General features: G+C 35.4%; 1 protein-coding gene across 16 annotated transcripts in view; it reads left to right on the top strand.

The window, feature by feature from the left end:
* LOC142414285 (sodium channel protein type 2 subunit alpha-like) overlaps positions 1-14,766 on the top strand; it is a 67,973-nt gene extending 53,207 nt beyond the window's left edge. For 13 of the 16 annotated variants that reach the window (XM_075511303.1, XM_075511304.1, XM_075511313.1 and 10 more), the window contains 7 exons: positions 2,006-2,128; positions 4,109-4,390; positions 7,481-7,534; positions 8,798-8,935; positions 10,673-10,777; positions 11,885-12,155; positions 13,574-14,766. In XM_075511303.1, the coding sequence (XP_075367418.1) occupies positions 2,006-2,128; positions 4,109-4,390; positions 7,481-7,534; positions 8,798-8,935; positions 10,673-10,777; positions 11,885-12,155; positions 13,574-14,766 (2,166 nt within the window). Of the gene's footprint in view, positions 1-2,005; positions 2,129-4,108; positions 4,391-7,480; positions 7,539-8,797; positions 8,936-10,672; positions 10,778-11,884; positions 12,156-13,573 lie in introns of all 16 variants that reach the window. The other 3 variants (XM_075511320.1, XM_075511307.1, XM_075511319.1) reach the window with 1 other exon arrangement.
* The last annotated feature ends 1,653 nt before the right edge of the window (positions 14,767-16,419 follow it).

Below are 16,419 nucleotides of genomic sequence, written 5' to 3' on the forward strand. Positions count from 1 at the left end.
AAGTATTTCTCTGTGAAACAACTTCAGGTTTATGATGTAAGAGCACTAGCACCATGGTATGAAGGCTGCAAATAGGTTGAAATGGAACGCACAAACTAGGCTGGAGAATGACTTACAATCAGACCCTAAAAACTGCCAATATACACAGTGCCACTGAAGTTACAGGAGCTACAGCTATGTAACTAGCTTGTATGGAGTCTTGCTTGCGAAAGATAGCTAAGGCACAGTGCTAGTTTGGGGAGAAAAATATAAAATGAAGGAGCCATTAATGTGAGTTAAATTTTAAAAGAAATGTCTTGCTCTCCCAGTGAGAGACATTTTTTTTTCATATATATTTCATAGTTTATTTTTAATCTGTAAAATGTTCTGTCTTTACATTAAGGTTTATTGTCATGTCTGGGTATCTTGTTGATGTGAGTAAATCAATGAATATTCTATTAAAAATACAGAGAATTCCATGTCTTGTTATCTCTGTAATATATTAAGAGTGGCTAAGCATAAAAAAGAACTCTCTCACTGTAGAATCACAGGACAAATCAATTTTATTAATTACAATTATTAATAATAATTAATGACAATAATTAATGTAATGGCAGAAACAATGTTATCTCTTCTAAGCGAACAGACTTCAGTTACAGACTACAGAAAATCAGTAAGTTTTCTTCTTAATATGCTTATAAATCACAGCAAGTTCCTTTACAAACTTATCTATTACAGCAATAAAATAAGCCTTTTCTTCGATAAAAAGAATTACATCCTTACATGTAATCCAGTTGAAAGGTACAGTGATATGAATTCACTAAAATACTATTTTCTGTTAGATTAATTTACATAGCAACTTAGTAATGAATAATTGATTTCTATCTGCTCTCAGATCGTCCTTTTGAGACATGATCTTGTAACTCCTGTGTTTATGATTCATCTAATTCTTCTTTATGGATACAAGTAACACAGGCAACCACCTTTTCATATAATGGGCAAAATCTTACCACCATTATTGGTGAATGCCTATTTCTGTACAGCCAATTATTTGAAGACCTCTCTAGATGGAGGTGCAGAAATGAACATTTGAGGGATTTTTTCAAGGACTGAAATATGCCTATGTTCATTTATGTGTCTTCTATGGTTGTGGTGGTAAAACTGAGTAAAATATGAGTAAGGTATGATATTTCCCCACTCCTGTTACCAAAACTGCTCAAAGTAATTAAATTAATTTCTTTCACATTACCACTGTTTAAAACTCTGTTTCATTTGAGAAGCAAATTAATTGCTCCTTCCTGAAGTGGATCGGCTTATAATAAAATCCCAGTAATGTGAATCAGGAGCTCACTACTGTTGTAGATAATAAAGCACTAACTGGTATAATGTTAGCATCTGTTAATATCTATCCCATAATATTTTCCTATACTTAGAAGAGAAAAAAAAATTATTGAGAGAGTTGTCAGGCAAGTGAGAAAGTACCACCTCTGTCAATACATATTTCATAGATACCCTGGCTATTGTTGCTATGAACTGAGTGTTTGACTTAGAAGTAATATTTATAACAAAAGCTAATTAACCACTACATTATTTAGCATATTATTAGTGATTATAGATAATATAATATTGTCAGTAGTTAATAAACTATCCTAATGTATTCAGAATTTTAAATTGCTTGGAAGGTTGAACCTTAACGAAGTTACTGAAAGTATGGCTATTTTGTCTTTAAATATTTCTGAAAAGTTTATCCTTCACCAACAGTGTGCTTCCATCTGACTGTTAAACCCTATCCAGCTATAACAGACATTTAATAGCATATGTTCCTTTTTCAAACAGGCCTTCATATGACCTCTTGCCTTTCCAGCAAGTATGAAAATTGTGGGATTTGGCCTCCAATGTCAGTATAAGCAAGAATGGTGTTCTTCCATTTGTCACTGTTGACCTTTCTGTTGATTGAATCTGTATTCTTTTAAAATAAACAGTGTAGAACAATTTCTATAATAATATTTTTTCTGTATGTTTATAGGTCTCATTGGTTAGTTTAATAGCCAATGCTTTGGGCTATTCTGAACTTGGTGCCATTAAATCGCTTCGGACATTAAGAGCTTTAAGACCTTTAAGAGCCTTGTCACGATTTGAAGGAATGAGGGTGAGATAAAGTGAATGAGTGTGAATGAATGTATGCATACAAAAATTAATGTAGAAGGGCGACACTCATGCCTTCTGCAAAGAACTCCAGAATGGGAATGCATGCAAACATGTGTGGAAAAAAGGCCTTCCAACATGTCCTTATACACAAGACGTGTACAGCTTACATTTGGAGATTAGACTTTGAGCTCATTAAATTTGCCTGCTCACTGCTGCATAGTTGTGTTATCCCAGCCCCCTAACTCTTAAAATTTCCATTGATTTGTGGACCTATATAGAAAAGTAAAAGGACATGAGACATTTTAGAACAGAGGGTTGGGGTTTTTTTCTCCAGTTTAGCTGGGGACTTTATTTTATAAATTTCTGTAGCTAACTTCTATTCTCTATTAGTTTGTCAGTGGTTCAGGATGGAACAGGATTAGCTGGAAAATAAAACAAAGCAAAACAAAATAAAACAAGAAAAGGTGAAGAAGCTGACAACAGTGACACACCAGAAACTGAAGCCTCCCTGTGGCTCCCTGTCTACCTGCCTGGGGAAAAAAATCCCACAATAAATGCTGTAGTATTAGGGAAAGGTTCTCTGAACAGATACCTGACATAAGGATGGGGTTGGAAGTATAGAAGGGGAGAAATAGGAAATCATTTTCTCAGCTAGTGTCCTTTACTTCATATGAATGCATCTGCTGCCATCTTACCTCTCCTCCTACACAGCTAAATCCCTCCTGTTGAGGAAATTATTATTTTCATATTCTGCCAGTCTGACAAAAAAACCCCACCCCAAACTATTCCAAGCTGTCTGCTGAAAATGCAGACTATGTTACTTCCTGGAAAAACTGATGCATAAAAAATTAACCAGGTAATGTTATTGAGAAATCTCCTTTTAATCTTTCACCTCAAAATACCCAGATGCTGCAATACATGTTTATAGTTTGGTCATAGGTCTTAAATTTCCAAATAAATAGTGTGGTTCCTGTCAGGGTTGAGGTTGCTGATATTCTAGAGGTGGCCACACTAGCCAATGTAGGGGAGTGTGTCCTGTGGCACACCACCATCACCACTATGTTTTACATGATTGGCATTGCAAACAACATGGAAGTCCCTATCTAATAAATGGGCAAAACCTCTATTGATCTTCGACTACTTTCAGTCAAATTAGTGAATTGAAAAATACTACTATTTTCAAACCCGTACACAAAAAACTACTGCAGTCTCTACTGATTCGGTAGAAAATTATTGTCTGAATATCTGCAGCTTTCTTTTAGTTCAATCACAATAAGTAAGTAAAAGAAAATTTTTGTCAAGGGGTTTCATCTGATCTTTTACTGCCACTTGCCCATACAGAGTAGCTCAATTGTATTAAATGCAGCCAATAAAAAAAACCCCCTAACGGATAAGTGTAAAAGCAACTATCGTGAGCCAGGCAATTTAAAACCAAGACTTATAGCAGATACTGTTAATAAAAACTAAATAAGATGTGCTTAATTATGTTACCTTGTATGTAGATGCTAAAATACACTGGCGCCAATATATACATAAAGTTTCTGAGAATTAAATTATTAGTAATGATAGTTTCACACGCAGACATTTGTATTCAGTCTTCCACATCATCATTCTTTGATCTTTTCCTGGTTTATTTTCTATTTATAGATTTTGATTTGTGTTGTTGGAATTTAACCGTTATTTCTCTCTTTTTCTCTAGAGCACACAAATTCTAAGAATCCATCTTGCTACTAACAGGTTTTCTTTTGCTTTTGGAGTTATTTTCAGACTTTTGCATTGTCTTGGTTTCCATATAATTTTATTTCTTGCTTTTTGCAATCTCATTAGTGTTTTATTGAACCTTAAATAATGTTTCCCCCTTAAATTTTTAATGTAATATTTTAACTGTCCATTCCATATTAATACTGTTTTAACATTTTTAAAGTATTTTTATTTTTCTGTTCATAAACTAAGTGGCTATTTTGTCTAATTTGTACACTAGGTGGTTGTAAATGCCCTTGTAGGAGCAATTCCATCTATCATGAATGTATTGCTGGTTTGTCTTATATTCTGGCTCATCTTCAGCATCATGGGAGTAAATCTGTTTGCTGGCAAATTCTATCACTGTGTCAACACCACAACTGGTGAGATGTTTGATGTCAGTGATGTCAACAATTATACTCAGTGTGAGGAACTCATAAAAAACAATCAAAGTGCCCGATGGAAAAATGTGAAAGTAAACTTTGATAATGTAGGAGCTGGATATCTTGCTCTGCTTCAAGTAGTAAGTAAATTTATATATTTTCTTTTTGCTCTTTTTAAAGAAGTTTAGGAAAAATGGGCAAGTTAAGACTGTTCAGTAGTGGAATAATTTCTTCATAGCAATGATGTACAGCTTACACAACTCTATTGTATTGTTACCTGTAATTTTTGTTTTAATGATAGTAGAGTAACTTTCCATTCCAAGGCTAGGGAATACTGTCTCATCATGATGATAACAATGTGAAAATAGTAAGCGAAAGACGTACAAGAATCTTTTTAGTGATGCACAATATAAACTTCAGGAATGCATTTCATGAGTCTTGCCATGGTGGACAAGGCTCAGAGGTCCCTCTAATTATTAAAAAGGTCTCTCCTCTCCTTTATGAGCTCAGTTACCTTGTAAGACAGAAGGGCAGACAGCAGCTTAAAAGAGGGCAGACATCCTAACGGACTGTCTGGTCTGAAGTGAGCAACTACCGCCAATGCCTCCCACATAATCTGTTCCTAGTTATCATTACACATCCACAGCAACATCTTTCAGTCAAAATCCATTAATCTAGGCACTTTTGGCACTGTGAAATAATTTTTCTTTTGTCGACAGCCTGGTCAAGGTAGACTGGATTTTTCTTCATGTCTATACTCATTTAAAGAACCAGTTTGTGAGTTAGATGGTAAAAATAAAAATATATCAACCTCGTGTCTCCAGTGCAGATATTTGTTTAATAGGGGCTTGATTTTCCACTTCCACCCTGGAAGTGGGTTTAGGGAAAGGAATCATAAATAATGCAAGATCTGAGATTGGGGCACCCAGTGTTTCATGTAGCATGGAGCCAATTCTTTATTATCATAACACTTGTGTAAGAGTTCTGAAATCCTCTGAGAGAAGTAGGAGCTGCCCATGGGAAAAATATGGATAGTTACTGATACACAGATGCTAATTAGGTAAAATAGGAAAATGTAAAATACTTTTATCACAAAAAATACTCATGATTTATAACTATCATACTCCATTAACGCTTGTTAAAGAGTCTTTATAATATACTAAATAAATATTATGTTACTTACAGTATTACACTTGTGAAGTATTAGATGTTATTGTATTGCAGGCATAGCCATTCTATTAATTACAGCTACTTATACAAAGTCTGTCAGTTGTATTTCCCCTTCAAGTCCATTTCCTATGCACTGTGATACAGAAATGTCTTTGTTCTAGTACTTAGCATGCCTTTTAATTATGCCAGAGGAATAAAGACCTTAGCTCTTTAGAGGCTCTTTGGCTTAGAACGGAGCTTCTGATAGCTGATATCTGATCCAAAACACAAGCAGGAAAGCAAGCAATTATGCTTAGATGATTGAGCTCTGTAGAATCACTTGTCTATAACGTGATATACAGCTTCACTGTATGAAAAGATGTCAGAAATATCATGGGATTGTTACTGCTCTGGTATCACCAAGTTATCTAAGAATGATATGCTTGTCCTTTCTATCCCGGAGCAGGTCAGTATCCCTAGCTGACCTTGATTCCCAGATTAACTACCTGGCTTAAAATGTTTTGCCTCTAAAGGCAATGTGACTCTCATGTGCTGAGTAGTAGTACTAAATGATTCTAATTCTCTGACTTCAGATCTCATTGCTATCCTTGTACTAGAGATTAAAGTGACCCATCTTATTACCAATATTTGCCTCTGAAGTTGTATAAGGAAAAATTCTAGTCTCTTGAAGCTGTGTCTGAATGTCATCCATGTCACCCATCTAGACAGTGTTGGTCTTTAATTACTACATCACTACTGTGGACCTTTTGTTCTTCTTCTCTTTCTTTATTTCTTTTTGTTCTGATTTTTCATTATTTTCCCTTTCAAATATTCCCTTCCGCCCTTTACTTTTCCTGCAGAGATTAAGGGATCCTTTAGCATGTATCATGTCACCTCTTCAGCTGATTGTCCGCATTAACATTCTCCCTCCGCTCTTCTGTATTTATTGCTCTTATCAAACTCTGCTCCTCTTCTAACGGTGCTATGCAAAGCACACCAAATAGCTGTCAATTGCCAACTGAGCCAGAAACAACTATGAAGCCTGGCCCCAAGCACACCTTCTCAGTAAATCTGTATTGCACTGCAAGATTCAAAAGGATATGAACACTCCCGGAGTACAAGTTTTCTGCTGTGAAAACGAGCAGCTGTACCAAAGTACCAGAGCTCACTTCTGGCAAGCACAGGTGCAAATATACTCCTTGGGATGGTTCTTCTCCTGAATCTCCTCGGGAGGGATGCTCTTTATCTGTTCATTTCACAGGCTTGTTAACTCTTTTTTTCTTTATGAATAAGCTTGGAAATCTGGCTAGTGAGCAGGCACTCACACCTTCAACTATCATGTCACACCAACCCTTTGGTGTTCCTCAGAAAGCGGATATTCCCTGTCCATGAAAATCACCTCCTTAGAGCAATGATGGCAGATCTTTTTTACTCTTTATTCTATCTAGACAAGGTCTCTATAGGAACTCAGCCCAAAGTTTTATAAAAGTTAATCAATCGCAGCTCTTTCACAGTTCACTTCTTCATCTTCTGTAAATATTATCACTCAAGAACCAATGTATATTTTGATTATGAACAGAGTCTATTCCGTTTAGTTATACGGGATTAAAACATTTCTAAAAATACCTTGGCAGTTTAGCCATAGCAAAAACATTCAGATGCATGTTGGTATCTGTCCAGAAGTTGTATTGCTGACTCCATCAGTTCATGCTGTAAACTTGATAAAATGGCTGTCTCCGTGAGCGATTCTAGTAGATTCTACCTGAACATCTCCAGCATTAATGTCTATCTGAGTCTACCATTCTTCATCTGCAAAGTAAGCATCTGCAGCTCTAAACACACTGTGCCCTTGCTGAGACCTTCAGACCCTGATTTTTAATATTTTTTGAATACCTGAAAAGTAATTTCTCAAAAAGCCTAGTATTACTATGAAAAATATTTTATTATGCCTGTGTTATTAGAGGTGGTTTATAAATTTAGATATGATTTTATTAAAAGTTAAGGTCCAAATGCTGTGACCTAGTTATTTTCCACATTATGAATTTTTATAGGGAAGATAAATATTTTTATTTTATTTCTAGGCTACTTTCAAAGGATGGATGGATATTATGTATGCTGCTGTTGATTCACGAGATGTAAGTCTGACTTTCAAAGATCATCCATTGGTTATATTCTGATACAGAGTATAGAATTTAAACAGCTACACATACAATAACATGAAGAATTATAATCAGCACCAATACATATTTTTTCCACATACATTTAGTCTAGAAAGGAACTTCTATGTAACTTCATGAATCTTAGAATTTGTAGTGGAAAGAATTAATCCCACTTCCTTCTGTTTAGCCAAGTAAGTTAAATTAACTTAACTGGACTTTTTTTGGAAAAGCTAATGTTAATGAAGAAAACAAAGCAGAGGTTTTTTAACCACTTCCTTTGGTAATAATGAGTATGAGTTAATTTAAGATTATATAATGTAATTATTACATATTGAATATATTAACCTTGTTTTATAATTTGTAACTGTGCATTTCATTGTTTCTTTACATTGAGCACTTATGTTATCCAGCTATTTAAGTGCGATTAGATTTTAGGTTGAAGATCATCTGTTAAGTTTTCTAGGGATTAGAATTTTATCTTGGCTACAAAACTAAAACTATGTTTACCTTGTACAAAAAAGTGCAACACGGATGCCTCAACTAGTCTATACAACCTAGGTTATAGTCACATTAGTGATATCATCATCACACAGTGATATTTGTCTCCCAGAGTAATACATCCTGTTTATTAACTTCAGCACTTCTACACTCTAGCACATTGTGCAGTAGAGGTGCAGGCCTTGAGAGTGGAATCTGGAAGAATTGAGACAATAACAAAATCCTCCTTAGAAATTTGCCTCAATTTAATGGATTTCACAAAACATATACTCATTAGAAATTTATTGAAAGCATCTGTTCTTAGCTGGACCTAAGAATACTCATGTAAGACCAGAAGAGTTCCAGGGAGATTTAGGTGATAGTAAAAATGATTGAGTCTGTTGCATGAAAATATACTGAACACAATATAAAATATTTAGATTTGTGTTGTTAAAATTTTAAGTGCTAATGACTGCTCTCAGTCCTGCATTGCTTCTTCCTTCTCTATGAGGAACTTTGTGTATATGTACACACATAAACATATCTGTGTGCACATTTACTTTAAAATTCCATATGAGTAATGATTCTGTCAGCTTCCAGTTCTCCAAACATTGATTGGAATGGACATGTCAGGTCTTTTTAATAACTGAGTGCAGTTTATAGCTTTTCTAGCTGAGATAGCATATACCTATTCATAAATTATATACATTGTTTTTTACATCTAGCATTCTCATGCGTAATAAAATTTATAATATTTTGTAGGTAGAAGATCAACCTAAGTATGAGGACAACTTGTATATGTATCTTTATTTTGTCATCTTTATCATATTTGGATCATTCTTTACCTTGAACCTTTTCATTGGTGTCATTATAGACAACTTCAACCAACAAAAAAAGAAGATAAGTATTTAAAATGTTTCCATAGTCCTATAAATGATTAGCTATCATGAATTAATAATTTATTTATGTAAAACTAATAAAAATCAAAAGTTATTTCAAGTCCTTGAATAGAAATGTCTCTTTTGTTAACATAATCTGTGTTAAATCTGTGGATGTGATATGACCTTTGCATTTCAGCATTTTGACAAGCGAAGAGGGACAAATCACGAGTTGGTTCATAATAATTTGCAAATTGTGTAAGAGCTAAAATGATGATGCAAAAAGGGAATGTGCATTATCCTTTTGATTAGATGTAATATCATCTGCCATGGAGGAGTTTCCTTTTTAATGAACTTTAAAGATTTAAGATAAATTAATTTTAATTAATCTTATAAACTGTTGACACTTAATGAAGATACAATATGGCACTGTGTTCATACAATAGATAATAGTTCTGCAAACTGATTAAACAGTGGGTAAAGAGGAAGTCCAATACACCTCACATGAATAGGCTTAAAGATACAAGTAAAAATGTGTACAAAAAAGCTCTGTTTTTCTAACACTGTTGTGAGAAATGAGATGAACTTATTAGACACAAATACAATCTATAATTTATTAGCAGTAATATAGCAAAGGTATAAAAGGAAGGATATTTTTTTCTGTATACCTTTGACATACAAGTATGTTTAAAATAATTATATTGATAATGCATACAGTTTTACTTAAAATAACTTTAAAAATACAAATAAGCACATTTAAAAATATTTTGAAATCTCATGATTCTTAGCCTTCAACTGCCAAAAAGAACTAGAACCTCAGGATCATTCTAAATCTTTGTATGCTGTGAAAAAGCAGTTTGATATGATTTGGTTTTATCCGATCACCAAATAAAAAGGAGCACTACCAAACAGAAGCTATGGTAAAAGTCCATTGTGAACTACAGAAATTTTTCCTTGTGAAAACATTCTTTAGTTTCTTAAAAGAGCCATAAACATGTCTGGGGTTACTTCCTCAGTTTCCATCAATTATGCCATGCTTTGGGCTTCAATATCCAGTTTAGCAGACAGTGACTTTGACATTGCGTTTCCATCTGACTTAGTTCAGACTCATCAATAAGCACAATTTACTTTATACTGAAATTCAGTCAGTCACTTGCACATCTGACTGGCAGCATTTGCATCTGCAAACAAAGGCTCATTTGAGTTAGTCAAGGTTCTAGTGGTGTTTTAATTAGTAATTTGCTGTGGCATGATTTGGATTACTTTTCTTAAGTTTATATCAAGGGTGATTTTTTTTGCTGTCATTAAAACCCTCAGATTAGACCCAAATACTCTCCCTGGACACAATCTCTCCCTCAAAGTTACCCCACTTTTAGACCTGGCTAGCTGTAATCCTAAAAGTCTATCTAGAATTTAGGACATGTAAGGCATCAGTCAGGCTCCTATAAACTAAACATAACCTAATCAGCAAGTTATTTAACAGTATCAGTACAGTAAGAACTGTTTTAGCCATATCGGCAAAAGCGAGCATGAAGACACTGGAAAAAAAGTCAACCGTCATCCTGACAAGGCACCAGTAAGGGTTTTTTTGGTGTTTTAGGAATGTATATGAGCATCCACACTATAAATACCTGAAAAAAAATCACTTTTGTTATATAAATCAAATATAAATGTAATATTATATTACAGAGAGACATTCTGTAGTTAAGTGTTGTATGTGTGGACATGATAGTAATTAGTTTTGATATTATTTCTTTACTTTGGAGGTCAGGATATATTTATGACAGAAGAACAGAAGAAATATTACAATGCAATGAAAAAACTGGGATCCAAAAAGCCACAGAAACCTATCCCGAGGCCAGTGGTAAGAGTGATTTGATTTTAATACCAGTAATATTAAATACTTATTTGGGAATATGATTTTAGCCAACAAGAGAAGGTTATATGTCTAGAAAGAAAATATTTTTCCCATTTATTTTCTTGTAAAGGTAGAATTCGTCCCCCTTTTTTTTAATTCAGCAGACTAGATCGTTCATGTTTCATTTAAAAACATACTCTGAAGTATGAACTGTAGGATGGAATAAGGTTAATGTGATAAATTTCATAATTCCCTGCCTAAGTCCTACAAAAGTAGAGTTGATTGGATCATTTATTGGTTCTTGTTATCTATGGATAAACTTCATTTTCTGTTTTTTCTCCTCCCAGAGAATTTGTAGGAAATGGGGATGCACTAGCCCTTGCTGCTGAAGACAGAAGGGGGCAGTGGTCACCCAATGTGAAAGAGAAAGACAGATGCAGATATAATCTTACCAAATAAAATGGCCTAGGGAGTAAAGTATAAACTAGGATAAATTTGTCTCTAAAATGAGAAACTACTCCGTTATTTACTGAACTCCTACAGTGTTTGGAAAAAATACTTGTTGCACCTTATGCACTGAGTGGTTAAAAATAGACTTTCTAGGGAGAGACATATGGCAATAAAAATTTAGCTAAGTACTAAAGGAAAACTATGATATTGCAGTCATGGTGTGTTTGAGACATGCAACTTCAGTGGTCCAACGATCTCACCAAGCACAATTAGTTTAAGGAAGAGAGAGACATCTCTGGGGGTTAGTACTCTAAAACCAGCTAAGAATAAGGATAAGAAAATGAGTTTCTATTTGGCTGATACTCTTGCTGGGTATCAAGTTACACCACATTTTTTACACCAATAATACCAATTGTCAATGTTATTACTATTATTATTGCATTGTTTCCCTTTCGGTCCCTTCAGCCAACAGTGGTACACCTTTTGATCTGCTCTAACAGGATGAGACGCAAACCAGCACAGGTTGGGTGTATATTAACAGATGTGTTGTGAATGCGTCTTGCTCTGCACTCCTAAATCTTGTAGGGACTTGCTTTCCCATTTGGCATTTGTAAAGACAAATATTTTCAGAGTATAAACTGCATTCCGTCTTTGTTTTTGCAGAACAAATTCCAAGGCATGGTCTTTGATTTTGTAACCAAACAAGTATTTGACATCAGCATCATGATACTCATCTGCCTTAACATGGTCACAATGATGGTAGAAACAGATGACCAGAGTAAAGAAATGGAAACAATTTTATCCCGGATTAACCTTGTGTTCATTATCCTTTTCACTGGAGAATGTGTCCTGAAATTGATTTCACTTCGCCATTACTACTTCACTATAGGCTGGAATATTTTTGATTTTGTGGTTGTGATTCTCTCCATAGTAGGTAAGAGCAAGTCCCTTTCAAGAAAGAACTAGTGGAAGGAAAAGGGAACATTTGTTTCAAGAATGTTATGATACTGAATATGAAATTTTTGGTTTCCTATATGAGTTACGTGTTGATTCAGATCTTCATACTTTATAGCATACAATATATGAAATGTTGCATGTAAGATTTTTATCTCTCCCATTACATTCACTGTCATCTTCCACATCAAAAGACATAAAGGAACTTTTGGCACATTACATTAACATGTACAAATATAAAAAGGAATGTTTAGTGGTATATGCGAACTAATCACAAATTTGCTTTCAGTACTAAAACTGAAAAGTATGTGAAGGGGATGAGATTTTTAATTGCTTTTGCTAACTAAGTTCTTGGTGAATATTTAGATTTCTGTCAACTAAAAGCTAATGACTCTCTGTCCTGGTTTTGGCTGGGGTAGGGTTAATTTTCTTCCTAGGAGCTGGTATAGAGCTGTGTTTTGGATTTAGTATGAGAATAATGTTGATAATACACCTATGTTTTAGTTGTTGCTGAGCAGTGCTTACACTGGTCAAGGACTTTTCAGCTTCCCATGCTCTGCCAGGTGCACATGAAGCTGGGAGGGGGCACAGCCAGGACAGCTGACCCAACTGCCCAAAGGGCTATTCCATACCATATGGCCTCATGCTCAGTATATAAACTGGGGGAGTTGGCCAGGGAGCAGCAATTGCTGCTCAGGGATGGGCTGGGCATTGGTCAGCAGGTGGTGAGCAATTGCATTGTGCATCACTTATTTTGTACATTCTTTTATCATTATTATTAGTAGTATTATTTTCTCCTCCTTTGCTGTCCTATTAAATGGTCTTTATCTTAACCCACAGTTTTTACTTCCCCCCTCGCCCCCGATTATCTCCTCCATCCCACCAGGGTAGGGGAGGGTAAGTGAGCGGCTGTGTGGTGTTTAGTTGCCGACTGGGGTTAAACCACAACACTCTCCAAGGTGCAAATTAGAGAGACAAAACTTAAGTCTTAAAGAGTGATACACCTGAGAGAGGCTGTGCTGATACAGTGTAGATCCTCAGGTAAAAAGAGTCACTAATTTGCAGAAATTAAGCCAATATAGTCCTTCATAAAAGACAGTGGTAATAGGCTCAGTTTCAAGAACTAATTATATCTAAGACAGAAACGTCTCTTTCCAGGTTGCTTTAGGAATAACTGAAAGCTTAGACAAGCTACCTTGCCCAAAGCAGTCTTCTTTCTTTTACTTACTTCCCTTCTCCTACATAGCATTTCAACAAAAGGAAGGTGCTTTCACCTTAATAACAGCTTTCAATAAAATGTAATAACTTGTATGACGTTTTGCTATAACATAGACTCCCTATACTGATTGTTTTGGAGACAGCAGTAAATAAATTTTTGTTTCACTTTTGTTTCTCTAGGTATGTTCTTAGCTGAGATGATTGAGAAATATTTTGTGTCCCCCACACTATTCAGAGTCATCCGACTTGCCAGAATCGGTCGAATCCTGCGTCTCATTAAAGGCGCTAAGGGAATCCGCACTCTGCTTTTTGCTTTGATGATGTCTCTCCCTGCTTTGTTCAACATTGGTCTGCTGCTGTTCCTGGTCATGTTTATCTATGCGATATTTGGCATGTCCAACTTTGCCTATGTTAAGAGGGAAGTTGGGATTGATGACATGTTCAACTTTGAAACGTTTGGCAACAGCATGATCTGCCTATTTCAAATTACCACATCTGCTGGCTGGGATGGTTTGCTAGCCCCAATTCTTAACAGTGGGGAGCCGGACTGTGACCCCCATAAAGACCATCCAGGGAGCTCTGTGAAAGGCGACTGCGGCAACCCTTCCGTTGGGATTTTCTTCTTTGTCAGCTACATTATCATATCATTTCTGGTAGTGGTGAACATGTACATTGCTGTGATTTTGGAGAACTTCAGTGTTGCTACTGAAGAAAGTGCTGAACCCTTGAGTGAGGATGACTTTGAGATGTTCTATGAAGTCTGGGAGAAGTTCGATCCCGATGCAACACAATTCATAGAATACAGTAAGCTATCAGATTTTGCAGCTTCGTTAGATCCTCCTCTTCTTATAGCAAAACCAAACAAAGTCCAGCTTATTGCAATGGATCTGCCCATGGTAAGCGGCGACAGAATTCACTGCCTTGACATCTTGTTTGCTTTCACAAAGCGTGTTTTGGGGGAAAGTGGGGAGATGGACGCCCTCAGAATACAGATGGAAGATCGGTTTATGGCAGCCAATCCTTCAAAAGTCTCCTACGAACCAATTACAACCACATTGAAAAGAAAACAGGAGGAAGTATCTGCTGTCATTATTCAGCGTGCTTACAGGCATTACCTTTTAAGGCAAAAAGTTAAAAAGGTGTCTAGTATATATAACAGAAATAAAAACAAAGAAGGAGATGGACCAGTTATAAAAGAGATAATTATTGATAAACTAAATGGGAACTCCACTCCGGAAAAAACGGATGAGAGTTCCTCTACAACTTCCCCACCTTCTTATGACAGTGTAACAAAGCCAGACAAAGAAAAATATGAAAAAGATAAAGCAGAAAAGAACTACAAAGGAAAAGATGTCAGGGAAAATAAAAAATAAAGATCTAAGAATTCTGCTTGTGGGACAACTTGTTTACAGTCTTTGAGAATGAAGCATCAACTGGACTCCTGCAGGAGGTTTATGCCAAACTGACAGTTTTTACACATATATATGTGTGTGTGTGTGTGTGCGCGCGCGTGTGTGCGTATATATACGTTATATATATACTTAAGGTCAGTGCCTATAACAAAACAGTGAACCTTCATCATCAAACTGTGACTCTGTGAATCAGGGTAACAAACTTGACAAAAAGTTACTGTTTTCACTACAGCTGACACTGCTAAGAATGAGGGAAAAAGTGGCTCCACAGAGAACACGGAGCATGAAATGAGTGCAAAGCGATACTTTTTTGTGTTTCACATACTGCAAAACACGTAGAACAGTAATTCTCTTCACTGTAATGCAACTGCTACATTTTTCATATTTTTACAAAATCAGTATTAGTGTATTTATCATTTTTTAATTCACAGGTTGTTTATTATTATATGTGACTATTTTTGTAATAGGTTTTATGTTGGGGAAAGAGGTATGAGGACCAGGTGTTCTGCTCTCAGATTCTCTATAATGTACAGATAGAAGTGATTTGCATAGGCATGCTGCACTTGTCAATCATGCCTAAATAAAAATATGACATTGCACAAAGATAAAGATTTTAAGAACTTCCATGTTTCAGGGTTGCTCTTAAATTTGAGGCGTTCTAACTACTTGTATGGCTGCATCCAGATTATGTGCATCCAGATTAACGTGCCTGGAAAGTCTCCTCTAATTTACAGGAATCTGCAATGACTTATTTTTATGCAAATCATTAAACATGAACAAGTTCCTGTTTTTGTTAAAATATTCACAGCTTAAAAAATATTGTGCGGTTTCTGCACTGGAAAAATAGCCTCACCAAAATATACCTGGGAGTTCTTTTGTTTTCTTTTTTTTTTAAACCACTCAAATTTTTTCCTAGACTGTTCTTTAGTTACTGTCTTCTCTCATTATGGCCAACATCCAATGAATCAAAAAAAATAACCTTTTCCATATAAATCTTAACGGCATACTGTCATGCATATTTGAGCATGGAATTAAACGGCTTTGCCACATTGAACTGCATCAGATATGTACCACAGTTATGGGTTATTTTCAAGAGCTCAACAGGACATATTGTATTCTGTGTCATTATAGATAGTTTGGAGAGTATCACTGATGCATGTCAATGCTTTTGCTGCTATATCTTGCTCCTTCCACTGTCCACAGTCTCCACTGTAGGAAGCCATGTGTCAGTGGTGAAGTGAATCAAATTGTCCAACCAGACCTCATTCTTTCAAACCATTAAGCAATAGTTTGCAGCTATTTATGAGCTTCTTTAGTTTTGCATTTTAAATTTGAAGTGGCTACTATATGGTGTAGAATCAGACTGTACAGGCCATATTGCAAACTCTTTAACCTGTTGGAAATGTGGTTAGCGTATATAAATAATGTAAAGAAATACCATTTGGTAACAGTTTTTTCAAGTTTAGATCACTGTTTCTTATATTTCTTTCCTCATTCACTTGGCTTACTTTCTAACCATGGTAATTTCAAACTGACATCATCACACTATGAGAAAAAAAGTGAGTATTTGTAGACTATCTTGTTTTAATATTATATTTGCATATATTTCAATGT

This window comes from Mycteria americana, chromosome 9 (genome assembly GCF_035582795.1).
Source record: "Mycteria americana isolate JAX WOST 10 ecotype Jacksonville Zoo and Gardens chromosome 9, USCA_MyAme_1.0, whole genome shotgun sequence".
Classification (NCBI taxonomy): domain Eukaryota; kingdom Metazoa; phylum Chordata; class Aves; order Ciconiiformes; family Ciconiidae; genus Mycteria; species Mycteria americana.